The following is a 26,758-nucleotide window of genomic DNA, read 5'->3' as shown; positions in this document are numbered from 1 at the left end:
TTTGACCATTTTTTTTTAATAAATCAGCGACTTTGCAGTGTATTTTCGTATGGTATTTATTGTTGTATTTTAGTTTTCTTGGTCTCATTTTATAGAATGGAAGACATATTACAGAAATTGAGATGATTTTGACTGGTTTTACAAATAAAGGTGCCTTGAAATTGAGCTCAAAGTAGCAGAAATGTTCGATTTTTACCAAACTTCAAAAGTAAACAAATCGTGCCAAGCGTGCAATACACGTCAACTGGTGAGTCTAATATTCTTTCACAAGTGCACCAATAATATTTATACCATTTTTTACACTAATGCAGTAGTCTGCATAACAGTAAATCTTATATTTTTTGTGAAAATAAAAATTCAAAGTGGAAAGCAAAAGAATATAAGAGGGGCCTTGAGACGTGACTAATGACCAGAGGAAATGTCATTTTAGTGCCAGGAATGTCTTTCTTGTTTATTCTGGACCCTATTCGAAAATTGGCATCTTTTGAAATTTGTGTGAAATTGGCAAAATTGCTAAATTCTGACCACTGTACTGGATAGTTGAATTTCATAAATGAGTGGTTTCTTGCACACATTCGATAGAAAAAATGGAGTTCTAGCGAAATATTCATGTTTTTTGTCGACTAGTACAGTGAAATTGGCCGAAAATGGGGCTCAAAGTGGGCAAAATCGCCGATGCGTAAACATCGCTGAGACCGCTAACTTTGCGAGAGCATAATTCCGTAAGTTTTCTATCAAATTTCAAACTTTTGGTGTCTTTATGATCGGGAAAAGATTCTCTATCTTTTCATAAGAGAAAATATTTTTTTTTTTTTAAATTTGGCCGACCCTGAGAACGAGTTTCGGAGAGGGCCTGTCGACCCTCAAAGGGCTAAATATTACCCTGCTAACACTCCAACAGATCGTCAGGTCCCAAGTATCATTCGTCTCCATTCACTCCTATCTAACACGCTCATGCATGCTTGCTGGAAGTCCAAGCCCCTCGCCCACAAAACCTCCTTTACGCTCTCTTTCCAACCCTTTCGAGGACGACCCCTACCCCTCTTTCCTTCCCCTATAGATTTATGTGCTTTCCATGTCATTCTACTTTGATCCATTCTCTCTAAATGACCAAACCACCTCAACAACCCCTCTTCTGCCCTCTGACTAATGCTTTTATTAACTCCACACCTTCTCCTAATTTCTACACTCCGAATTTTCTGCATAATATTTACACCACACATTGCCCTTAGACAGGACATCTCCACTGCCTCCAACCGTCTCCTCGCTGCTGCATTTACCACCCAAGCTTCACATCCATATAAGAGTGTTCGTACTACTATACTTTCATACATTCCCTTCTTTGCCTCCATAGATAATGTTTTTTGACTCCACATATACCTCAACGCACCACTCACCTTATTTCCCTCATCAATTCTATGATTAACCTCATCCTTCATAAATCCATCCGCCGACACGTCAACTCCCAAGTATCTGAAAACATTCACTTCTTCCATACTCCTCCTCCCCAATTTGATATCCAATTTTTCTTTATCTAAATCATTTGATACCCTCATCACCTTACTCTTTTCTATGTTCACTTTCAACTTTCTACCTTTACACACATTCTCAAACTCATCCACTAACCTTTGCAATTTTTCTTTAGAATCTCCCATAAGCACAGTATCATCAGCAAAAAGTAACTGTGTCAATTCCCATTTTGAATTTGATTCCCCATAATTTAATCCCACCCCTCTCCCGAACACCCTAGCATTTACTTCTTTTACAACACCATCTATAAATATATTAAACAACCATGGTGACATTACACATCCCTGTCTAAGACCTACTTTTACCGGGAAGTATTCTCCCTCTCTTCTACACACCCTAACCTGAGCCTCACTATCCTCATAAAAGCTCTTTACAGCATTTAGTAACTTACCACCTATTCCATATACTTGCAACATCTGCCACATTGCTCCTCTATCCACTCTATCATATGCCTTTTCTAAATCCATAAATGCAATAAAAACTTCCCTACCTTTATCTAAATACTGTTCACATATATGCTTCAATGTAAACACTTGATGTACACATCCCCTACCCACTCTGAAGCCTCCTTGCTCATCCGCAATTCTACATTCTGTCTTACCTCTAATTCTTTCAATTATAACTCTACCGTATACTATTCCTGGTATACTCAGTAAACTTATTCCTCTATAATTTTTACAATCTCTTTTGTCCCCTTTCCCTTTATCAGTTCCAGCTGCTTTACCCCCTTTCATTTTACGTAATGCCTCACGTACCTCCCCCACACTTACATTCTGCTCTTCTTCACTCCTAAAAGATGGTATACCTCCCTGGCCAGTGCATGAAATTACCGCCTCCCTTTCTTCCTCAACATTTAAAAGTTCCTCAAAATATTCTCGCCATCTACCTAATACCTCCCTCTCCCCATCTACTAACTCCCCTACTCTGTTTTTAACGGACAAATCCATACTTTCCCTAGGCTTTCTTAACTTGTTTAACTCACTCCAAAATTTTTTCTTTCTTTCTTTCTTTCAACACACCGGCCATATCCCACCGAGGCGGGATGGCCCAAAAGAAAAAACCAAAGTTTCTCCTTTCAAATTTAGTAATATATACAGGAGAAAGGGTTACTAGCCCCTTGCTCCCGGCATTTTAGTCGCCTCTTACAACACGCATGGCCTACGGAGGAAGAATTCTGTTCCACTTCCCCATGGAGATAAGAGGAAATAAACAAGAACAAGAACTAGAAAGAAAATAGAAGAAAACCCAGAGGGGTATGTATATATACGCTTGTACATGTATGTGTAGTGTGACCTGAATGTAAGTAGAAGTAGCAAAACACACCTGAAATTTTGCATGTTCATGAGACAGAAAAAAGGACACCAGCAATCCTACCATCATGTAAAACAATTACAGGCTTTCATTTTACACTCACTTGGCAGGACGGTAGTACCTCCCTGGGCGGTTGCTGTCTACCAACCTACTACCTAGGAAAATTTTTTCTTATTTTCATTAAAATTTCTTGACAGTGCCTCTCCCACTCTTTCATCTGCTCTCCTTTTGCACTTCATCATTCCACCAATCACTCCTCTTTCCTCCTGCCCCCACCCTCCTATAACCACAAACTTCTGCCCCACATTCTAATACTGCATTTTTAAAACTATTCCAACCCTCTTCAACCCCCCCACTACTCATCTTTGCACTAGCCCACCTTTCTGCCAATAGTCGCTTATATCTCACCCGAACTTCCTCCTCCCTTAGTTTATACACTTTCACCTCCCTCTTACTTGTTGTTGCCACCTTCCTCTTTTCCCATCTACCTCTTACTCTAACTGTAGCTACAACTAAATAATGATCCGATATATCAGTTGCCACTCTATGAACATGTTCATCCTGGAGCCTACCCATCAACCTTTTATCCACCAATACATAATCTAACAAACTACTTTCATTACGTGCTACATCATACCTTCTATATTTATTTATCCTCTTTTTCATAAAATATGTATTACTTATTACCAAATTTCTTTCTACACATAGCTCAATTAAAGGCTCCCCATTTTCATTTACCCCTGGCACCCCAAATTTACCTACTACTCCCTCCATAACATTTTTACCCACTTTAGCATTGAAATCCCCAACCACCATTACTCTCACACTTGATTCAAAACTCCCCACGCATTCACTCAACATTTCCCAGAATCTCTCTCTCTCTCCTCTACACTTCTCTCTTCTCCAGGTGCATACACGCTTACTATAACCCACTTTTCACATCCAATCTTTATTTTACTCCACATAATCCTTGAATTTATGCATTTGTAGTCCCTCTTTTCTTGCCATAGCTTATCCTTCAACATTATTGCTACTCCTTCTTTAGCTCTAACTCTATTTGAAACCCCTGACCTAATCCCATTTATTCCTCTCCATTGAAACTCTCCCACCCCCTTCAGCTTTTGTTTTACTTAAAGCCAGGACATCCAGTTTCTTCTCATTCATAACATCCACAATCATCTCTTTCTTATCATTTGCGCAACATCCACGCACATTCAGACTTCCCACTTTGACAATTTTCTTCTTCTTATTCTTTTTAGTAATCTTTACAGGAAAAGGGGTTACTAGCCCATTGTTCCCGGCATTTTAGTTGACTTTTACAACACGCATGGCTTACGGAGGAAAGATTCTTATTCCACTTCCCCATGGATATAAAAGGAAAAGTAATAAGACCAAGAACTATTAAGATAAAATCAAAGAAAACTCAGATGAGTGTGTATAAATAAATGTGTACATGTATGTGTAGTGTGACCTAAGTGTAAGTAGAAGTAGCAAGACATACCTGTAATCTTGCATATTTATGAGACAGACAAAAGACACCAGCAATCCTACCATCGTGTAAAACAATTACAGGCTTTCATTTTACACTCACTTGGGAGGACGGTAGTACCTCCCTGGGTGATTGCTGTCTACCAACCTACTACCTAATTTTAGTAAGGTGATGAAAATTGACAAATAATCTCATCTTGAACACCTGTGACTTGAATAGACCTTGACGTCTTGCTTTATCTGACCTCAACTGTCTCTCAACTTGTTTGTTTATCTTACTTCTAGCTTACTTTCTTAGCTGTGAGTTGATAATAGCCCAGGAGAGACTAAATTGTTGTTCAAACATTTACCTTCAGTTGGAGGATTGAGTAACAACAATGAAATTTATATTAAAAAATTTAGTAAAGTGTTTATGAGAGGAGCACGATGATAATGTACTAGTATATTGTTTGTGAATTTCCATTTAATCACTGGAAACTATTTTGGGAGGGTTTGAGGATGAACTTGGTAATTTCTAGTTAACTCCACATGTTCAACTGCAGGTAATCAAGGTTCAGCAGCTGCAATTCCATCACTCAAAACAAATGCATTGAGGGGCCACAAAATGCTACTCATGAGAACTCCTGCGTATTTTATCCCTTTTACTTTTGCAGTGAATAATGCATTTCTTGTATTTTTAACTTTTTTTTTATTATTAACATTTTCAAAAGCTGAAACCATAGAGTTCATTATGCACTACGAGGCATTGTATTTTTTTTTTGTGTGTGTGTGGGGGGAAGGGAGGTTATTGGCAACAGTACAAAGATGGTTGCAGCTGTAATGTGAAAATGTCACAAGGGTTGACTCTACTGATCTTTCTTTCATATTTGTATACAGTCTGTTACTGCATATTTATTGGGCATGGTTATACACTTGCAGTTAATGAGACAGGGCTTAGTCCTTATGGTATTAGTGTTGCATGATGTAAGTACTGTAATTGTATATTAAAAACCTGGTTAGATCATAACCTTTTAAGTATTTGCCAAATATAAAGTTCCCATTTTTCCTAGTAATTACTTGAACATGATACAGTTTAACAGCTGCAATGTTTACCTTACATAACAGTGTGACTAAAGACCTATGTATTGCTTTCTTCCATCCTTACTTAGAGAACTTTTATTCTTGTTACTTTATACTTAGTTCTTTACTTAATCTTGTGTGCTTGTGACATTAACATTGCCAGTCATTATCAACACTTTTGTATTGTAAATTTCAGATGGAGACCTCTATTCTTGGGGCCAGAATAATATGGGCCAGCTTGGCCTGGGTCATAAAGAGGGACCTCAAAAAGAGCCAGCTCTTGTTAAATCTCTTGTTGGAAGTCCCTTAGTTCTTATCACTGCTGGAGGACATCACTCTGCTGCTCTCACTCATGGTGGCTTCTTGCTTACATGGGGCTCAAACAAGTATGGCCAATTAGGTTATACTCCTAAGAAAGATCCAAATTTAAGGTAAGATATAACTAACATTGCTTAATTAAGTTTTTCCTGTCAAGTTGTAGGGTAATTGCAATTTTTTGAATCAAACCCATCTTTTATTTTTCACCGATTTATTTTTGCCTCTGAACTTTCATGAACTTTGTACAGTACATCACTTGGTTATCCTACTGACTTTCTTAAGAATGACTTTCTGAGGATATGATCATTTCTGCTTATTAAAATACTTTTTGAACAGTAATCTTGATTTGTTGGGTTGCAAGTTTTGAACTCTAGCTACAGGTCTCTCCTTCCTTTTACCTGATACTGGGTCTTCATATTGTGGTGATGAGATTTGATGCTAAGTGCCCAACTTTGAGTCAGTCACTCCTTTTTTTTTTTTTTTTGCTTTGTTATAATTATGCAGTATAAGATTTTTTTTGTAATGTGATATTATATTAGTCACAGTAGTAGTAAATTTGTAATGATTATAGGAAATAGATAAAATTGGTGAAAATTGTCAGTTGCAGCAATTTAAGTTTTTTTTTTTTTCTAAAATACTATTGTATAACAGATTGGTTGTTGAGGTGGTTCGGACATGTAGAGAGAATGGAGCGAAACAGAATGACTTCAAGAGTGTATCAGTCTGTAGTGGAAGGAAGGCGGGGTAGGGGTCGGCCTAGGAAGGGTTGGAGGGAGGGGGTAAAGGAGGTTTTGTGTGCGAGGGGCTTGGACTTCCAGCAGGCATGCGTGAGCGTGTTTGATAGGAGTGAATGGAGACAAATGGTTTTTAATACTTGACGTGCTGTTGGAGTGTGAGCAAAGTAACATTTATGAAGGGATTCAGGGAAACCGGCAGGCCGGACTTGAGTTCTGGAGATGGGAAGTACAGTGCCTGCACTCTGAAGGAGGGGTGTTAATGTTGCAGTTTTAAAAACTGTAGTGTAAAGCACCCTTCTGGCAAGACAGTGATGGAGTGAATGATGGTGAAAGTTTTTCTTTTTCGGGCCACCCTGCCTTGGTGGGAATCGGCCGGTGTGATAATAAAAAAAAAAAATAAATAATAACAGATTGGTAGGTTGTCAGACATGTAAAAGCAATGCATTTCAAGCAGACTTATTATACTTGTCTTAAAATTATGATAGAATAGTTAAAGTTGTGTTGATCAAATGCTCAGTGCAACATAATTATTTTAATAAAAAATTAAGTACAGGGATCATATTACTAAGCAAATCTGATTCTTAAAATTGCATTACTAAAATGTAGGGTTAGTAAGAACATTTTTGTGTTGAAAATTTATGGAGATACGGTGTTCATGAGTATGAATACTGAACAGGAGCTTGATATACAAGTTGTATTAGATATGCTTGATTTCTAATTATCATTAATCACTTAGTTAACATAACAGTATTGTTTGAAGCCAATGGTATATTGAGAACTTTGGCTTTTTGCACATTTTCTACTTTAGTTAAATGCTAGGGACTTCAAAGAGATTTGTATCTTGCATTATGTCTATCCCTTCTGATACAACTCTCTTAGAAGTTACAAACTTTAGTATTAAGAACTCTGAATAACCAAAAAGATTATGCTATAAGTTGCACAAATGATCACTTGCAACTGCTTGGATACAGTAGAACCCCTGTATCCGAGGATTCAGTATCTGCAGTTTCAGTTATCCACAGTTTACCATGGCCTGAAATAACCTTAATTTGCTTAATAATGGCCCCAAAGTGCATTAGTAGTGATGTTGGCAGTTCTTCAAAGCCTAAGAGAAGCTGTGAAATGCTTTCCATCAGTGAAAAACTGCTAATTCCAGACTTGTTTTGCATAATTTATCAATTAAACTTTGTCATAAGTATGTATGTAAGCAGAAAATGACTTGTATATAAGGTTTTCTGCTATCCACAGTTTCAGGTATCCACAGTAGGTCTTGGAACATATCCCCTGTGGATATGGGGGGTCTACTGTATTATGCTTCCTATCTACAGTTCGCTTACTTCTGAAGGAAGGTCTTTTGGAATGTTCTACCCATTAACATAATCATAGTTGTATTAGAGATGTTTATTAGTAAGTGCATTAAAAGGCCTCCATAATTTAGTGTATATCAGTTATTAAATGTTTGTCTAATATAGACAGTTTATTAAGCGTTGGTTTGCAGTGAAACACCTGCACTGGTTCCCAATTTGGAGTCTTATTCTGAGCCATTGCTCTATGTTGCACTTGGGGAAGGCCACACTGCAGTTCTTGATTCTCATGGTAAGGTGAGTACTAACTAATATATATATGCATAATGTCTCACTGATGCCTTAACTCTTTTATGAGTGTGACAAATCTGAGAGAAGTATGCTGGACTATGTTATTGAACAGTCCTCTAATTTCTGGCTGGCACACTTGTCCCAATTCTGTAAAACATTGTTGCCAAGACTTCCTGTAGTATGTGAGCCATCAGTCTGGCTAAGTTAGCTAAATGCACATTGGTTCTTTACTTCAGTAGTGTTCTGTGTACTGATGTATTATCACAACCACCACAGGGAATGGTGCATACTCTGGTTGTAATGGCATCCTAGCTGTTGGCCAACTCTGGTAGCATAATAGTTTTGAAGCTGATAATGGAGATATTCATTTCACTTGTGTGATATCTGTGGTGATTACCTGTGGGGGAAAAAATGAGCCAACTGTTGTCAGTTATCCTCTTCGGGTGCTTAAAATATTTTTGGAGCCCTTTCTGTTAAATTTTTGATGAAATGTGACTTACAGTGTAGCATGGCAAAGATCTTGCTAATGATGCTGCAGTTTCCTTCTAAGTATTTGGGGCTTCAGATCTTATATCTTTCAGAAAGGACCCAATCAAAGCTTCTTATTTAACTTGCTTGTTGTAATGAGAGAAGTGTACAGGAGGGCCCCACTTTAAAGCGATTTGCTAATACTGACATTTCAAATTAAAACCAAAAATTTGTTTATATGGCTCCTGATTCATTAGTATGGTGTCTGCATGTCACCCATTCACTCTGTTTACATCCTTCATGAGCTCCACATCTCTCAATTGTCTGGAAACTTTCCAAAGTTTCAAGTATTTTAAAGTTATTGCATATTTTATATATAATCTTTTTGTGTTACAATGACATCACCTATAACACATGTCATAGGTGATGGTTGAAGGGATGATGGTGACTCTTTGTGCTTCTAGGGATTCCATGTAGAGGTTGGCAAAGCAGTACTAATCTAAACACCAGAATTCAGGAACACCAGTACTCTTGGAGAACCCACATAAATGGAACATAGAACATTATTGAAGAGAACCATAATAGATTTAGGAACAGTCATGGCAATAGGGATGTACAGGATTGGGGCAGACATGATGTCCATAAATCAGAGAGCAGTTCATACAACACTGGCCAGTATACCTCTTCTCTGCTGATGCAAGATTTGTCACATTCCAATAGTTTTACTTGCCTCACCTCTTCCTTCCCTCCTAGGAGTTTATAAGTGTATGCATTTTGTATCTTCTGTATGACATGGAGATATTAATAAATAGAAAGAAATAGAAGTGGAATAAGAATCTTTCCTCCGTAAGCTATGCGTGTTGTAAAAGTCAACTAAAATGCCGGGAACAATGGCTAGTAACCCCTTTTCCTGTAATAATTACTAAAAAGAATAAGAAGAAAATTGTCAAAGTGGGAAGTCTGAATGTGCGTGGATGTTGTGCAAATGATAAGAAATAGATGATTGTGGATGTTATGAATGAGAAGAAGCTGGATGTCCTGGCTTTAAGTGAAACAAAGATGAACGGGGTAGGAGAGTTTCAGTGGAGAGGAGTAAATGGGATTAGGTCAGGGGTTTCAAATAGAGTTAGAGCTAAAGGAGGAGTAGCAATAATGTTGAAGGATAAGTTATGACAGGAAAAGAGGGAGTATGAATGTATTAATTCAAGGATTATGTAGAGTAAAATAAAGGTTGGATGTGAAAAGTGGGTTATAGTAAGTATATATGCACCTGGAGAAGAGAGAAGTGTAGAGGAGAGAGAGAGATTTTGGGAAATGTTGAGTGAATGCGTGGGGAGTTTTGAACCAAGTATGAGAGTATGTACTTGTGGTTGGGGATTTCAATGCTAAAGTGGACAAAAATGTTATGGAGGGAGTAGTAGGTAAATTTGGGGTGCCAGGGGTAAATGAAAATGGGGAGCCTTTAATTGAGCTATGTATAGAAAGAGGTTTAATAATAAGTAATACATATTTTATGAAGAAGAGGATAAATAAATATACAAGGTATGATATAGCACATAATGAAAGTAGTTTGTTAGATTATGTATTGGTGGATAAAAGATTGATGGGTAGGCTCCAGGATGTACACGTTTATAGAGGGGCAACTGACATATTGGATCATTATTTAGTTGTAGCTACAGTTAGAGTAAGAGGTAGATGGGAAAAGAGGAAAATGGCAACAAGTAAGAGGGAGGTGAGAGTGTATAAACTAAGGGAGGAGGAAGTTCAGGTGAGATATAAGCAACTATTGGCAGAAAGGTGGACTGGTGCAAGTATGAGCAGTGGGGAGGTTGAAGAGGGATGGAATAGTTTTAAAATACAGTATTAGAATGTGGGGGAGAAGTTTGTGGTTATAGGAGGGTGGGTGCAGGAGGAAAGAGGAGTGATTGGTGGAATGATGAAGTAAAGGTTGTGATAAAAGAGAAGAAGTTAGCTTATGAGAGGTTTTTACAAAGCAGAAGTGTTATAAGAAGAGTAGAGTATAGGGAGAGTAAAAGAAAGGTGAAGAGAGTGATGAGAGAGTGCAAAAGGAGAGCAGATGATAGAGTGGGAGAGGCACTGTCAAGAAATTTTAATGAAAATAATTAAAAATTTTGGATTGATTTAAACAGAAAGTCTAGGGAACAAATGGATTTGTCAGTTAAAAACAGAGTAGAGGAGTTAGTAGATGGGGAGATGGAGGTTTTGGGTAGATGGTGAGAATATTTTGAGGAACTTTTAAATGTCGATGAAGAAAGGGAGGTGGTAATTTCATGCACTGGACAGGGAGGTATACCATCTTTTAGGAGTGAAGAGGAACAGGATGTGAGTGTGGGGGAGGTGTGTGAGGCATTACGTAGGATGAAAGGGGGTAAAGCAGCTGGAGCTGACGAGATCATGACAAATGCAGGGGGGGGGATGTAGTGTTGGAGTGGTTGGTATTTTTGTTTAATAAATGTGTGAAAGAGGGGAACGTACCCAGAGATTGGCGGAGAGCATGTATAGTCCCTTTATATAAATTCAATTCAATTCTATTCAATTCAATTCAATTTCAAGTTTATTCTCTATAAGGGTTACAATGTGGGGTTTACAGGTTTTGGGTATTGTGTAGTTTACATGTTATAAAATACTAATTACAGAGGGGGCCACTAGGACACCTAGCATGGCTAGGCATTTCGAGCAAACTTAGATTAATTCTTAACATTAAATCCTTACAGATTATGGTATTAAGGCTGAGTGACTACATCATAATTTGTGAGTTTAGCAATGTGAATGCTTTTGTTTTGGCACAATACAAGGTGTCTATATTGGAGTATCATAGGCAAACTTATGACTAGTTAGGATTTATTATTTTAAGATTAAGATTAGTATTTCTGGGTTTATAGTCAGTGGGTGAGTGAGTGTAATTGCGAACCACCAGGTGGTTATCAAGTAGTTAGTTGTTGGGGTGGATCAGGGAGATAAGATGTTTTCTAACTGTAGTTTTGAAAGTGATGAATGTGTCTGCAGTTCTAGAGTTTTCAGGTAGGGTGTTCCAGATTGTAGGTCCTTTGAAATACATTGAATTTTTGTAAAGGTTTAGTCGAACACTGGGAATGTCATAGAGATGTTTGTGTCTGGTGTTATGCCTGTGGATCCTGTCACAACTATCAAGAAAGCGTTTTAGGTTAATATTGGAATTTAAGGTCCTGTAGATATAGATTGCACAGTAGGAAGTGTGCATGTTCTGAACAGGGAGTAAGTTTAGATCTATGAAAAGTGGGGGGGTGTGTTGCCAGGGATGGGATTTAGTGATTATTCTTACTGTGGCTTTTTGTTAGGTTATTATTGGCTTTAGGTGTGTTGCTGCAGTTGAACCCCAAGCACAGATAGCATAGGTGAGGTATGGATATACATGTACTAGTGAATGGTATAGTGTGAGAAGGGCAGTTTGCGGCATGTAGTATCGTATCTTGGAGAAGGGGGACAAAAGAAATTGTAAAAATTATAGAGGAATAAGTTTACTGAGTATACCAGGAAAAGTGTATGGTAGGGTTATAATTGAAAGAGAGGTAAGACAGAATGTAGGATTGCAGATGAGCAAGGAGGTTTTAGAGTGGGTAGGGGATGTGTAGATCAAGTGTTTACATTGAAGCATATATGTGAACAGTATTTAGATAAAGGTAGGGAAGTTTTTATTGTATTTATGGATTTAGAAAAGGCATATGATAGAGTGGATAGGGGAACAATGTGGCAGATGTTGCTAGTATATGGAATAGGTGGTAAGTTACTAAATGCTGTAAAGAGTTTTTATGAGGATAGTGAGGCTCAGGTTAGGGTGTGTAGAAGACAGGGAGACTACTTCCCGGTAAAAGTAGGTCTTAGACAGGGATGAGTAATGTCACCATGGTTGTTTAATATATTTATAGATGGAGTTGTAAAAGAAGTAAATGCTAGGGTGTTCAGGAGAGGGGTGGGATTAAATTATGGGGAATCAAATACAAAATGGGAATTGACATGGTTGCTTTTTGCTGATGATACTGTGCTTATGGGAGATTCTAAAGAAAAATTGCAAAGGTTAGTGGATGAGTTTGGGAGTGTGTGTAAAGGTAGAAAGTTGAAAGTGAGCATAGAAAAGAGGAAGGTGATGAGGGTATCAAATGATTTAGATAAAGAAAAATTGGATATCAAATTGGGTAGGAGGAGTATGGAAAAAGTGAATGTTTTCAGATACTTGGGAGTTGACATGTTGGCGGATGGATTTATGAAGGATGAGGTTAATCATAGAATTGATGAGGGAAAAAAGGTGAGTGGTGCATTGAGGTATATGTGGAGACAAAAAAACGTTATCTATGGAGGCAAAGAAGGGAATGTGTGAAAGTATAGTAGTACCAACACTTTTATATGGGTGTGAAGCTTGGGTTGTGAATGCAGCAGTGAGGAGGCAGTTGGAGGCAGTGGAATGTGTGGTGTACAGAGATAGACAGTATAATAACCTATGTGACATGTCAAGATATCTTATTAATGAAAATAAAATACCAGATATACTAAGCAAATTTCCTAAATTTGCTTGTAACAGATAAGTGAACTATAGATATGTAAATATAAATCCATATGTATTCATGTTAACCCCTTGGGGCCTAGTTCCTGGGCCTTTTGTGTATCCATGTGCTCTTGCACTACCGTTCACAGGATGGATATGGGGGTGCACAATAAACTAGCCACTTCGGTGGCAAATCTAAATCTGTGTGGTGTAAATATTATGCAGAAAATTAGGAGTGTGGGAATTAGGAGAAGGTGTGGAGTTAATAAAAGTATTAATCAGAGGACTGAAGAGGGGTTGTTGAGGTGGTTTGGTCATTTAGAGAGAATGGATCAAAGTAGAATGACATGGAGAGCATTTAAATCTGTAGGGGAAGGAAGGCGGGGTAGGGGTCATCCTCGAAAAGGTTGGAAGGAAGGGGTAAGGGAGGTTTTGTGGGCGAGGGGTTTGGACTTCCAGCAGGCATGCGTGAGCGTGTTCGATAGGAGTAAATGTAGATGAATGGTATTTGGGACCTGGCGATCTGTTGGAGTGTGAGCAGGGTAATATTTAGTGAAGGGATTCAGGGAAATCGGTTATTTTTATATAGCCGGACTTGAGTCCTGGAAATGGGAAGTACAATGCCTGCACTCTAAAGGAGGGGTTCGGGATATTGACAGTTTGGAGGGATATGTTGTGTATCTTTATACGTATATGCTTCTAAGCTGTTGTGTTCTGAGTACCTCTGCAAAAACAGTGATTATGTGTGAGTGAGGTGAAAGAGCTGAATGATGATGAAAGTATTTTCTTTTTGGAGATTTTCTTTCTTTTTGGGTCACCCTGCCTCAGTGGGAGATGGCCGACTTGTTAAAAAAAAAAAAAAAAGAAATAGGAAGCAAAATTGTGAAAGAGCAAGGGGTATTTAAGGAGGTTAGGGGATGCATTTCATTGGATATTCACAATTCTGATGTTTGCTCCTTTCAAAAGACAGCTAATTTTTTTTAAGCACCAGCAGTCTCCCTCCCCCCCTCCCACAGAGATAGGGTGACCTAAGCAAGAAGAAAACCATATCATTGTCATTTACTCAATCACTGTTTTGCCAAAAACATGCTGACATTTCAGTTCAGATGTCCCTCCAAAACTGCAGCATTCCCACCCCTCCAGACTGTAGGCACTGTACTACCAGGACTCGATCTTATCAGTTTCTATTAATCTCTTTATAAATGTTACCTTGCTCACATTCCAACAGCACATTAAATCATAAAAACTGCTTGACTCCACTTGCTCCTGTCTAACATGCCCACACACACACAAGCCTATTGGATGTTTGAGCCCTTAGTACTCAAAACCTCCTTTACTCTTCCCCTCCAACGTTTCCTAGAACGACCTCTACCCCTCCCTCTCTTCCTTGCTCCACTCCAGGTTTATGTGCCTTCCTAATCATCTTATTTTTCTCCATCCTCTCTAAATGTTCAAACCACCTCAACAGTCTCTCCTCAGCCCTCTGAAGAATGACTTCAGTAACTCCACACCTTCTAATCTCTAAACTTTGAATTCTCTGCATAGTACGCACACTACATATTTCCCTCAAACACGATGTCTCTACTGCCTCCATCCGTCTCCTCACTACAGCTCTCAAAACCCATGCTACACACCCATACAACAGTGTTAGTACCATATACTCTGGTACATTTAATTTTTTTTGCCTCCATGGATAAAGTTCTTTGTCTCCACAAATGCTTTCATAATTCTCCTACCTTATTTCCTTAGTCATTTCTATGATTCACCTCATCTCTCGTTTAACTATCTGCTGACAAGTCTCCCTGCTTTAGTGGGAAGTGGTTAATGTATTAATAAGTAAGATTTAGATACAGTTACACATGAAATTAATCACTACTTATTTCCCACTGACTTAAATGTTCCAGAATTCTGTAGATATAAAAGAAAATTCAGTTTAAAATATTTCCAGCTGTGGTGATGAATGAGGTTACCTTTGTGAGAATGCTTATAAGTCAGTTATTTTATCCACTTCTGAAGATATAATTTTTTTTTTTTTTTTAACAAGTCGGCCGTCTCCCACCGAGGCAGGGTGACCCAAAAAGAAGACATAATATTGAAGATATAATATTGTTTTATAATTCCTAATCCCCTGAAAATCCCTCTCAGCAAACATTGGTGGTCATATGTTTATCCATATCCAATCCTGTGTTGTCTGTGCCATTCAGGATTTTTTTTTTTTAACACAATGGCTGTCTCCCACCAAGTCACAGCGATCCAAAAAAGAGGAAATGTAAAGTGTTCAGGTTCATTATCTGACTTAAATCACCCAGTATTTGTAATGGCACTCACAAACTATATTTAACTTCTTTGCCTTCACGGGGAAATCAGATGCATATTCAGTTCACTTCATATTGTGTTGTCACAATTTGGAAAACTCGAAAGTTATTTAATTTTCAGCTTTGGACATTTGGATATGGCCGGTATGGTCAACTTGGTCATGGTACAAATGATGATGGGAGTGTTCCTCGCACTGTGCTTGATCTCTGTGGCTCAAAAGTTAGTCAAGTTGCATGTGGAAGATGTCATACAATCGTGTACATTCCATCTCAGGTAAGTTGACAGTTTTTTCATACAAGTGTAGTGAACATCGATGTTCAGCTAACAGTGGGATACTGTATTAGATTGAAGGGTGGGAGTATGGAGGAAGCGAATGCAGGGTGGACATTTTGGCAGATAGGTTTATGAAAGATGAAGTGAATAGTAGAATAGGCCAGAGAGGGATAGGGGAGGGAGGAAGGTAGATGTGTTGAGGCATCTGTGGAAAGAAGTAAGTTTAACTGTTGGGAATGTACTAGGAGTATAGTAGTACAAACATTTTTATATGGGTGCAGTGAGGAAATAGAGGCCCTAGAGATCTTATTTTTGAGAGCAACATTTGGTGTGAATGTGAGGAGCATAGAAATTACAAGAGGGTGTACTGTTACCAAGGGTTTAATTCTGAGTTAAGGGGATTTAGGTATTTAGAGAGACTGAAGCAGAGTTGGATGATAGGGTGTGTAAATGTGGGGTGGAAGGAAGGGTAAGTGTTGTTCCAGGAAGGGCTGGAGGGGGGGGGATGATGGCTTTGAGTGCTAGTGGCTTGAGTATCCAGCAGGCTTGTGGGAGTGTGTTAGGTAGTGAGTGTAGAAAAGTGATTTTTCATGGTTACAAGTGCAGTTGGAGTGTGAGCAAGGTAACCATATATGAATGGCATTTATATTAAGAAGGTTTACAGACTTGAGTAGGAAGAATAATGTATTACTATAATTACTTTGTGATAGTTTGGAGAGCTATGTTGTGTTGAGCTATTTGGTTAGGTGGACTGCCAAAGTGGATCTCCAAGTATAAATCTCATATGTTCAGTATAGGTATATGAGGGAGAAGTACAGTGTTAGGATTGCAGCTTGGGAAACATAACAGTGAATTTTAGTGTATTCTTACAGACTTTTGACACTGTTGGATATGAGCATTAAATTTCAGTTGTGTACCTTAAATTGCAGTATAATAATTGATCTGGCATATAAGAAGCTCTTAACTGTTTCAGCTAAATTCTGATTTAGGCCTTTACCCACTACCTAAGTTGACTGCTTAATATGTTGTTAATGTGAGGTTCCTTTAGGTAGATCTACATTTTGAGCTCAGCTCTCTCAGATTAGCTGTGAGTGGTAAATATTGGCCTAGATATGAGAGAATGGGTCTGTGTGCTGGTTGTGCACAGTATGAAAAAACATCCTGCCCCATGCAGTGCATGATGGGAAAAGCAGAACTGGAGGCATTTTCTAGGATAGTTTTTATGATTGGCTGTTATTTGATAGAATGCAAGATATACTTCTGAAATAGAGATGAATTTAGTTGATTCTGGAAATAGAATGAAATTGGGCTCAAATTAGTAAAAAATTTTTATTTATGCTTTTTCCCTAGTCTTCATGACCTTGCATTTACTAGTGTTGAATTCAAGCAACTGCTTGTCTGACCACTTTTGCAATTTGTCCAGATCCCTTTGGAGTGTTTCCCTATTCTAGTGTGATAAAAAAAATTATGGAAATGGGAAGTACAATGCCTGCACTTTAAAGGAGGGGTTTGGGATATTGGCAGTTTGGAGGGATATGTTGTGTATCTTTATATGTGTATGCTTCTAGACTGTTGTCTTCTGAGCACCTCTGCAAAAACAGTGATAATGTGTGAGTGTGGTGAAAGTGTTGAATGATGATGAAAGTATTTTCTTTTTGGGGATTTTCTTTCTTTTTTGGGTCACCCTGCCTCGGTGGGAGACGGCCGACTTGTTGAAAAAAAAAAAAAATATATATATATATATATATATAAAATATAATTTTTTTTTTTTTGTGGGGGATGGGGTTGGCTGTTGGGTTTTTTTCTTAAAACTTATCTTTTGACCTTGGTCCATCCAGTGAGAGGTGCCACTAGCACTGTTTTTTCCAAAAGCACTTCATGATTCCTCCTTTCTTAAGGGAATGAATCTGGGAGGAAACTAACATCTCTGCAAATGGCAGAGTAGTATGGGGCTTCAAGCAGCAAGACCTGATTCATCTTTCTCTTCCATTAGAAATGGAAAATGCTTCTAAAAAATGATCTTACAAAATGTGTATTGAAGAAAAATGATTTCAAGGATGAAAGGCTTTCAAGGAAAACCTTGATGAGCAGTTGTTCGTAAGTTTTAACTTGTAACTGTTTGTATAGAATACAACAACTTGTTAAGTGGATTTGGCAGTTTGGAGGGATATGTTGTGTATCTTTATACTTATATGCTTCTAAACTGTTGTATTCTGAGCACCTCTGCAAAAACAGTGATTATGTGTGAGTGAGGTGAAAGTGTTGAATGATGATGAAAGTATTTTCTTTTTGGGAATTTTTTCTTTCTTTTTGGGTCACCCTGCCTTGGTGGGAGACGGCTGACTTGTTAAAAAAAAAAAATCGTCTGCTCTTGCCAGAGTAAACATTTGTGACATGTAAACTGGTGGGTAATAATATCCTTTGCATACCATTGCTGCACACCAAAGAACACTGAAATTCAAAAATAAAATGTGGCCCTAGTCTTAAAGTTTTGAAGTCTTGATGTTTTGAAAATGATGAACTAGAAGATAAAATTTAGCAGGAATTAAGACTACATTGATTTGATAAAATGGTAAGCTTGTTGTATTATGTTTTCTCAGTAATTACTATGTAGTAATCAAGTAATTACTATGTAGTAGTAATTAGTCATTACTATGTAGTAATCAGAGCAACTGGGCATTCCTCTTTTTAAGACACCTTCTTTTTTTTTTTGGGTAATGCCATTATTTCTAGCATTTCTGGCTTTTTCCTGTATATAATATGCTGCCTCACAAATCTTCATTTTGTTTTAATGTAATCCGGGAGGTGGGTTTACTCCTTTGCACCAAATACTGAAAGTTTTAGGTCTTACTAATTCTGTATACAGTAATGTAAATGATCAAGGACTATAAGCTCCTCCAAATTTAATTTTTTCAGACACTTTTTTTTTTTTTAACACGCTAGTCATCTTCCACAGAGGCAGAGCAACCTGAAAAAGAAGAAACAAAAGCTTTCTCTTTTTGCATTTATTTTTTTTATTTTGTACTAATTATTATTTACACTTTGGTAGTTCTCCGGACTTCTTAACATAGTTATTTCATCATAGGCTCAAGCTTATGCCTTTTGAGTGTCCTCCTTGATATGAGTTTTAACTGTAATGATGAGGCTTTTCTTGCAATAGTTTGATGAAAATCCTGTGCTTGTTTATTTCTTCCTAATTGCTTTTGGTTTTAGTATATATACCAACATGTTGTATGGCACAACTACAGTGCATTCTGTAATCACCAAGACAGTCATGAGCTGAAGAGTATTCATGGTAATTCACTTATCACTACCTTAATGTATTGACATTTCATTGCCAAAATGTATTAGGAGCTTCTGCATACAAGAAGTGTGCCTTAGAATTCAGAAAATTATTTGAAAATAGGAAAATTTTATATTTAAGGGCATGAATTTTGCTCATTCTCCATGGGGAAGTGGAGCAGAATTCTTCCTCCGTAAGCCATGCGTGTCGTAAAAGGTGACTAAAATTCCAAGAGCAAGGGGCTAGTAACCCCTTCTCCTGTATACATTACTAGAGTTAAAAAGAGAAACTTTTGTTTTTCTTTTTGGGCCACCCTGCTGTGGTGGGATATGGCCAGTTTATTTAAAGAAAGAAAGAATTTTGCTCATTTAAATATTTGTTGATATATGAGCTTACATTTCAAGGTGTTCGTGCACTTTTTAAATGACAGCTAGAGACTGGGTGAGGGGTTAATATGTTCTTTGGACCACCCTACATTAGTGGGTAATGGTCATTGTTAAAAGTACTTTGTGCTCATGGCTATTGTAACTGCTGAAACGAAATGCCACATAAAGTAGCCATGGATATTATCACCCTGACATTTAGCCCAGTTAATGAGGGGGGTATCCATACCATTATGGTAGGTAAATATATTCTTTAATGCCTCAAAACATTCTATACTTGGAACTGAGAAGTTTTGATAAATACAAGCTAATACACATTAAAACTCAAAATTATATTTAATCTTCTGCAGTTTATGGCAGTTACAGTTAAGGCGTTCTCTTCGATGATTCCAAGCTCTGCATTTTGAAGTTTCCTTTTATAGTGCAGTGTAATCTTTTACAGGAGAGGGTTGCTGGCCCACCTGCAACCTTAATTGATGCAGAATTCATTGGCTGCAAGCTTGCATTAGCAGAGATGTTCGACTCTGTGGAGCAGGCGAGCTGCTCTGTTACCTGCTATCCGAATGTTAGTTGACCTTTTTTTATGTAATTTTAGTGAATCTTTTAAATAAATAGAAAAAATTATTTATAAGGGCATTTTGAGTTGGCAGAAAGTCGTATAATTTAACTCGAGAGAGAGCTTATCAGTTGAGTGTAGAAGGTATGAAGCGTTAGGCATAAATTATTGCTGCAGAAGGTTACGTTAATCTATTTACACTAAGTGAATTCTAAATTATGGGGGAGTGATACCATTCATACCTGTATACTTACTGATAAATTTTAAATATTTATTTCTTCTTCACATGGTTATACAGGAATGTTTGTCTACCTCAGTAATGGTACATTGACTATGTCCATTGTTAAACTCTTGCCAAATTATTCATGGGTTACAAGGACTTCTTGCTTGAAAAATTGCTTAAATCAGGTTGAACTTTATTAAGATAACTCAACACCCATATACTTTGAAATTGTTCATAAAAATCGTCTGGTAAGAGAAATAAGCACTGCCTTTCAATATCTTTACTGTGATATACAGGACTGTATCTTAAACAGCTTGTCCTCCTACTGAGTGAAGAATGTACTCATTTTGTCTTTTTTTTTTTTCAATGGCAGTAATCTGCTCCCATAATTACACTAATTTCACGATCTGGTACTAAAGTAGTCTACATTTGTGTGTGTTACTGAAGATTTTGGAAATGAACAAACCCTGCAACTTCAGGCAAGTACAATTTTTTGTATATTGACATTTAAAAAAATTCAACGTGTATCACAGTTTTTGCATTCGGATTGTGGATTTGAGGTCTTGTATTCTGAGCACCTCTGCAAAAACAGTGATTATGTGTGAGTGTGGTGAAAGTGTTGAATGATGATGAAAGCATTTTCTTTTTGGGGATTTTCTTTCTTTTTTGGGTCACCCTGCCTTGGTGGGAGACGGCCGACTTGTTGGAAAAAAAAAAAAAATAAAACTCCATGGGGAAGTGGAGCAGAATTCTTCCTCCGTAAGCCATACGTGTTGTAAGAGGCGACTAAAATGCCGGGAGCAAGGGGCTAGTAACCCCTTCTCCTGTACAGATTACTAAATTTAAAAAGAAAAACTTTAGTTTTTCTTTTTGGGCCACCCTACCTTGGTAGGATATGGCTGGTACGTTGAAAGAAAAGAATATATATAAAAGGTTGCATCCTTCACACTAATGATTTGCTTGATTTGATCATGTACAGAACTTTTCTTGCACACACACACACACACACACACACACACACACACACACACACACACACACACACACACACACACACACACACACACACACACACACACACACACACACACACACACACACGCACACACACACATCTATTCCCCTCCCCCTAACCACCCGTCCCCCCTTCTGTGGAGCAACGGGGGAAACCTAGAACCAGGATGAGGACAAGGGGCTCCAAGGACGAATCTGGGAGGGAGGAATGGGAGGTAGAGCTCAAAAAAAGGGAGGAAGACTGGAGAAGGAGACTAGATGAGCTGGAAAGGAAGATGGAAGAGAGGTTAGCAGCAGAATGCAGAAGGTGGAAGCAACAGGCCACAGCAGCAGAAATCAAGATAGAGAGATTAGAAGAGGAGCTGAGACATCTGAAACAGCACAGAGACAAAGATATTACAGAAGTAGCATCGGCAATGGCTACATCAAACACAGACAACAGGTCTGAAGGAAGCATGGAAACTAAACTGTATGCAGAGGTCCTGTCAAACCCACATGGGGCCAAAACAAAGGCAGGGAGCACACTAGGACAGAATGAGAGGTTGGAAGACATTGAAGGAACTAGGACATGTGCAAGGACCTTACCAGATACCTGTGGGGGCCAGGAACAGGTGAGCAGGAAGGACAAACCAAGAAGCATAGGGGCCATAACTAGGGAAGGGAGTGAAGGAAGGAACACTCCACGGGAAGAAACTAAAACACATCAGAGGATGCAGTGGGAGTCACAGTGGGAGGTGGAAAGGGAGAGATCCGTGTTTGTCTATGGGCTAGACGAAGCTAAAGGGGAAACTTATGATGAAAGAAAGCAGGAGGAGAAAAAAGCGATTGAAGATATCATGAAGGTGATAGGCGAGGGGGACATGACCCAGGTGGCAAATTTTCGGAGAATTGGGTGGTTCACAAAGAAAAGGAATCGGCCTCTCAAAATAATTTTCAAGGCAGAATCAACCCGAACCATGATCCTGCAGGAGAAAGCACGGTTGAGAGGCAAGCAGGAGTTCCGGAGTGTGTACCTCGATCAAGACAGAACACAGGACGAAAGGAAGACGATGAAAGAGAGAGTTCAAAAACGTAAGGAGAAATGGGAGGAAATGAAAAAGGAGAGCAGAATAACCCAGGATCAAATGGAAGGACAAGCACACCCCCCAGAAACACCTGCAGAAGGACTCCAGCCACGACACCCCCAAGGCAACTGAACAATCCAAACCAACCATCACACACTGATCCCTCTGTTTCCACCCCCTGCACCACAGTTACAGTATTAGAACAGAAGTTGAAGGTTTGGTACACAAATACAGATGGATTAACGAATAAACATGAGGAATGGCAAGAAAGAATCAATGAGAAGTCCCCAGACATCATAGCAGTTACAGAAACAAAACTCACGGAGACAATAACAGATGCAATCTTCCCACCAGGATACTAGATCATGAGGAAAGATAGAAGGGGCAGGGGGGGAGGTGGGGTTGCTCTGCTCGTAAAAAACAGATGGAAATTCGAGAAAATGGAAGGCATAGATGAGACGGGAGAAAGAGACTACATAGCAGGTACACTTCAGTCTGGGTAACACAAAGTGGTCATTGCAGTGATGTATAATCCACCACAGAACTGCAGGAGGCCAAGAGAGGAATATGAAGAGAGCAACAGAGCAATGGTGGACACACTTGCTGAGGTGGCAAGAAGAGCTCATTCCAGCAGAGCAAAGTTGCTGGTTATGGGGGATTTCAACCACAGGGAGATCGACTGGGAAAACCTGGAGCCACATGGGGGTCCCGAAACATGGAGAGCCAGGATGCTGGAAAACCTCATGCACCAACATGTTAAGGACACTACCAGAGTGAGAGGGGAGGATGAACCAGCAAGATTGGACCTTGTGTTCACCCTGGGCAGCTCAGACATTGAGGACATCAAGTATGAGAGTCCCCTAGGAGCTAGCAACCACGTGGTTCTGTGCTTTGAATACATAGTAGAGCTGCAAGTGGAGAGAATAACAGGAGTTGAATGGGAAAAGCCTGACTATAAAAGAGGGGACTACATAGGGTTGAAGAACTTCCTGCGGGAGGTCCAGTGGGACAGAGAACTGGCAGGAAAGCCAGTAAATGAAATGATGGAATATGTAACAACAAAATGCAAGGAGGCAGTGGAAAAGTTTATTCCCATGGGCAACAGTAACAACGGGAAGACCAGCACGAGCCCCTGGTTTACCCGACGGTGTAAGGAGGCAAAAACAAAGTGCAATAGAGAATGGAAAAAGTACAGAAGGCAGAGAACACACGAAAATAGGGAGATCAGTCGCAGAGCCAGGTATGAGTATGCACAGGTAAGAAGGGAGGCCCAGCGACAGTATGAAAATGACATAGCATCGAGAATCAAGACTGACCCGAAACTGTTGTATAGCCACATCAGGAGGAAGACAACAGTCAAAGACCAGGTGATGAGATTAAGGACAGAAGGTGGAGAACTCACAAGAAATGATCAGGAGGTATGTGAGGAGCTGAACAGGAGATTTAAGGAAGTTTTTACAGTAGAGACAGGAAGGGCTGTGGGAAGACAGCACAGAAGGGAACATCAAGAGGGAATATACCAACAAGTGTTGGATGACATACGAACAACTGAGGAGGAGGTGAAGAAGCTCTTAAGTGACCTTGACACCTCAAAGGCGATGGGACCGGACAACATCTCCCCATGGGTCCTTAGAGAAGGAGCAGAGATGCTGTGCGTGCCTCTAACCACAATCTTCAACACATCCCTTGAAACTGGGCAACTACCTGAGAAATGGAAGACAGCTAATGTAGTCCCCATATTTAAGAAAGGAAGCAGAAACGAGGCACTAAACTACAGACCTGTGTCTCTGACATGTATTGTGTGCAAAGTCATGGAGAAGATTATCAGGAGGAGAGTGGTCGAACACCTGGAAAGGAACAAGATTATAAATGAAAACCAGCATGGGTTCATGGAAGGCAAATCCTGTATCACAAACCTCCTGGAGTTTTATGACAAGGTAACAGAAGTAAGACACGAGAGAGAGGGGTGGGTAGATTGCGTTTTCCTAGACTGCAGGAAGGCCTTTGACACAGTTTCCCACAAGAGATTAGTGCAGAAGCTGGAGGATCAGGCACATGTAAAAGGGAGGGCACTGCAATGGATAAGGGAATACCTGACAGGGAGGCAGCAACGAGTCATGGTACGTGAAGAGGTATCACAGTGGGCGCCTGTTACGAGTGGGGTCCCACAGGGGTCAGTTCTAGGACCAGTGCTATTTTTGATATATGTGAACGACATGATGGAAGGAATAGACTCTGAAGTGTCCCTGTTCGCAGATGACGTGAAGTTGATGAGAGGAATTAAATCGGACGAGGATGAGGCAGGACTGCAAAGAGACCTGGACAGGCTGGACATGTGGTCCAGTAACTGGCTTCTCGAATTCAATCCAGCCAAATGCAAAGTCATGAAGATTGGGGAGGGGCAAAGAAGACCGCAGACAGAGTATAGGCTAGGTGGACAAAGACTACAGACCTCACTCAGGGAGAAAGACCTTGGGGTGACCATAACACCGAGCACATCACCGGAGGCACACATCAACCAAATAACTGCTGCAGCATACGGGCGCCTGGGAAACCTGAGAATAGCGTTCTGATACCTTAATAAGGAATCGTTCAAGACACTGTACACTGTGTATGTTAGGCCCATACTGGAGTATGCAGCACCAGTCTGGAACCCACACCTGGTCAAGCACATCAAGAAGCTAGAGAAAGTACAAAGGTTTGCAACAAGGCTAGTCCCAGAGCTCAAGGGAATGTCGTACGAGGAAAGGTTAAGGGAAATCGGACTGATGACACTGGAGGACAGAAGGGTCAGGGGAGACATGATAACGACATACAAGATACTGCGGGGAATAGACAAGGTGGACAGAGATAGGATGTTCCAGAGAGGGGACACAGGGACAAGGGGTCACAACTGGAAGCTGAAGACTCAGACGAGTCACAGGGACGTTAGGAAGTATTTCTTCAGTCATAGAGTTGTCAGCAAGTGGAATAGCCTAGCAAGTGAAGTAGTGGAGGCAGGAACCATACATAGTTTTAAGAAGAGGTATGACAAAGCTCAGGAAGCAGAGAGAGAGAGGACCCAGTAGCGATCAGTGAAGAGGCGGGGCCAGGAGCTGAGTCTCGACCCCTGCAACCACAGTTAGGTGAGTACAATTAGGTGAGTACACACAGACACACACACACACACACACACACACACACACACACACACACACACACACACACACACACACACACACACACACACACACACACACACACACACACACACACTCACACACTCACACACTCACACACTCACACACACACACACACACACACACACACACACACACACACACACACACACACACACACACACACACACACTCACACTCACACTCACTCACACACTCACTCACTCACTCACTCACTCACTCACTCACTGCAGAGGTATGATAAAGCTCACGGTTCAGGGAGAGTGACCTAGTAGCGATCAGTGAAGAGGCGGGGCCAGGAGCTCGGACTCGACCCCCGCAACTTCAACTAGGTGAGTACAACTAGGTGAGGTGAGTACTGTGTTGCTTCACCTTGACTCTTGACATTGTATTTGAAAGAATTGGTGTTTGGAAATTCCTGTGAATTTTTGTTTTGAATTTGGAGATGGCATTAATCTATATGTATGCCTCGAGGGTAATATTTTTATCTGTCTTCACTTCAGATTTTGCCAGTGTTAATCTTGACCATGAGAAAAAAGGGGCAGCCTTTTCCTTGGAAGATCAGAAAAATTTTCACTGGCAATTTTTCATTCTACTGTTAAATCTTTCTTTATTCCCTTGATATTTACCCTTTCCCATTGTTTGAAGAGCTTGGGTTTTAACTTTGAGGTAATTGGTATTTGAGTCAAGAGCAACTTAGTCTGGCAATGGTTCCTAGTCTGGCAATGGTTCCTAATTATGTGTAGAAATACGTTATTTTTAGTTAGGGTTTTTAGTCTGGTTTGATTAATTTTCCACTATATAGACAATGTTAACTTCTTAATTTGTTGTTGCTTGGTACAGGTATGCTATATATGATGTGTGATGTTTCTGGTAAGACTGAACATTGAGAATGTGTGTCATTCATCCATGTTAGACAGAGATATACAAAAGATTTTTTATTTGAAGCGTGGTAGGCATTATGGAGCTACCATTCATGCATATGCACATTAAAAATTAGCATATTAACTATAGGCTGTTTTACATTTTAATTGTACCAAAGGTGATTTTTTTTTCAGGGTCAGCTGTATGCATTTGGCCAAGGCATGTCAGGACAGTTGGGAATAAAGACTCCACACAACCGTAATTTACCTCAGGTGGTGGTTGGGCCATGGCTTTCACCGAGTGGGGCCAGTCTTTTGGATAACACTGATGATAGTCCAAAAGTTTACATTAAGAAGGTAAATTGAATCTTAAAGAAATTAAACTCAACATATATGCTGAAGGAGGGGTGTTAATGTTGCAGTTTAAAAACTGTAGTGTAAAGCACCCTTCTGGCAAGACAGTGATGGAGTGAATGATGGTGAAAGTTTTTCTTTTTTGGGCCACCCTGCCTTGGTGGGAATTGGCCAGTGTGTTAATAATAATAATAATAATAATAA

General features: G+C 39.5%; 1 protein-coding gene across 7 annotated transcripts in view; it reads left to right on the top strand.

The window, feature by feature from the left end:
• Positions 1-26,758, top strand: part of Herc4 (HECT and RLD domain containing E3 ubiquitin ligase 4) — a 113,080-nt gene that overhangs the window by 14,768 nt on the left and 71,554 nt on the right. For 5 of the 7 annotated variants that reach the window (XR_011393761.1, XM_070098573.1, XM_053790421.2 and 2 more), the window contains 5 exons: positions 5,585-5,819; positions 7,942-8,044; positions 15,483-15,635; positions 19,744-19,866; positions 26,396-26,557. Coding sequence is in view for 6 of the 7 variants with exons in the window: in XM_070098573.1 (XP_069954674.1) it covers positions 5,585-5,819; positions 7,942-8,044; positions 15,483-15,635; positions 19,744-19,866; positions 26,396-26,557 (776 nt within the window). In the remaining variant the exon portion in view is untranslated. The remainder of the gene's footprint in view (positions 1-5,584; positions 5,820-7,941; positions 8,045-15,482; positions 15,636-19,743; positions 19,867-26,395; positions 26,558-26,758) is intronic. The other 2 variants (XM_070098572.1, XM_070098571.1) reach the window with 2 other exon arrangements.

This window comes from Cherax quadricarinatus, chromosome 63 (assembly GCF_038502225.1).
Source record: "Cherax quadricarinatus isolate ZL_2023a chromosome 63, ASM3850222v1, whole genome shotgun sequence".
In the NCBI taxonomy this organism is placed as follows: domain Eukaryota; kingdom Metazoa; phylum Arthropoda; class Malacostraca; order Decapoda; family Parastacidae; genus Cherax; species Cherax quadricarinatus.
The sequence above is the reverse complement of the archived record's forward strand: the minus strand, read 5'-3'. Positions and strand labels throughout refer to the sequence as shown.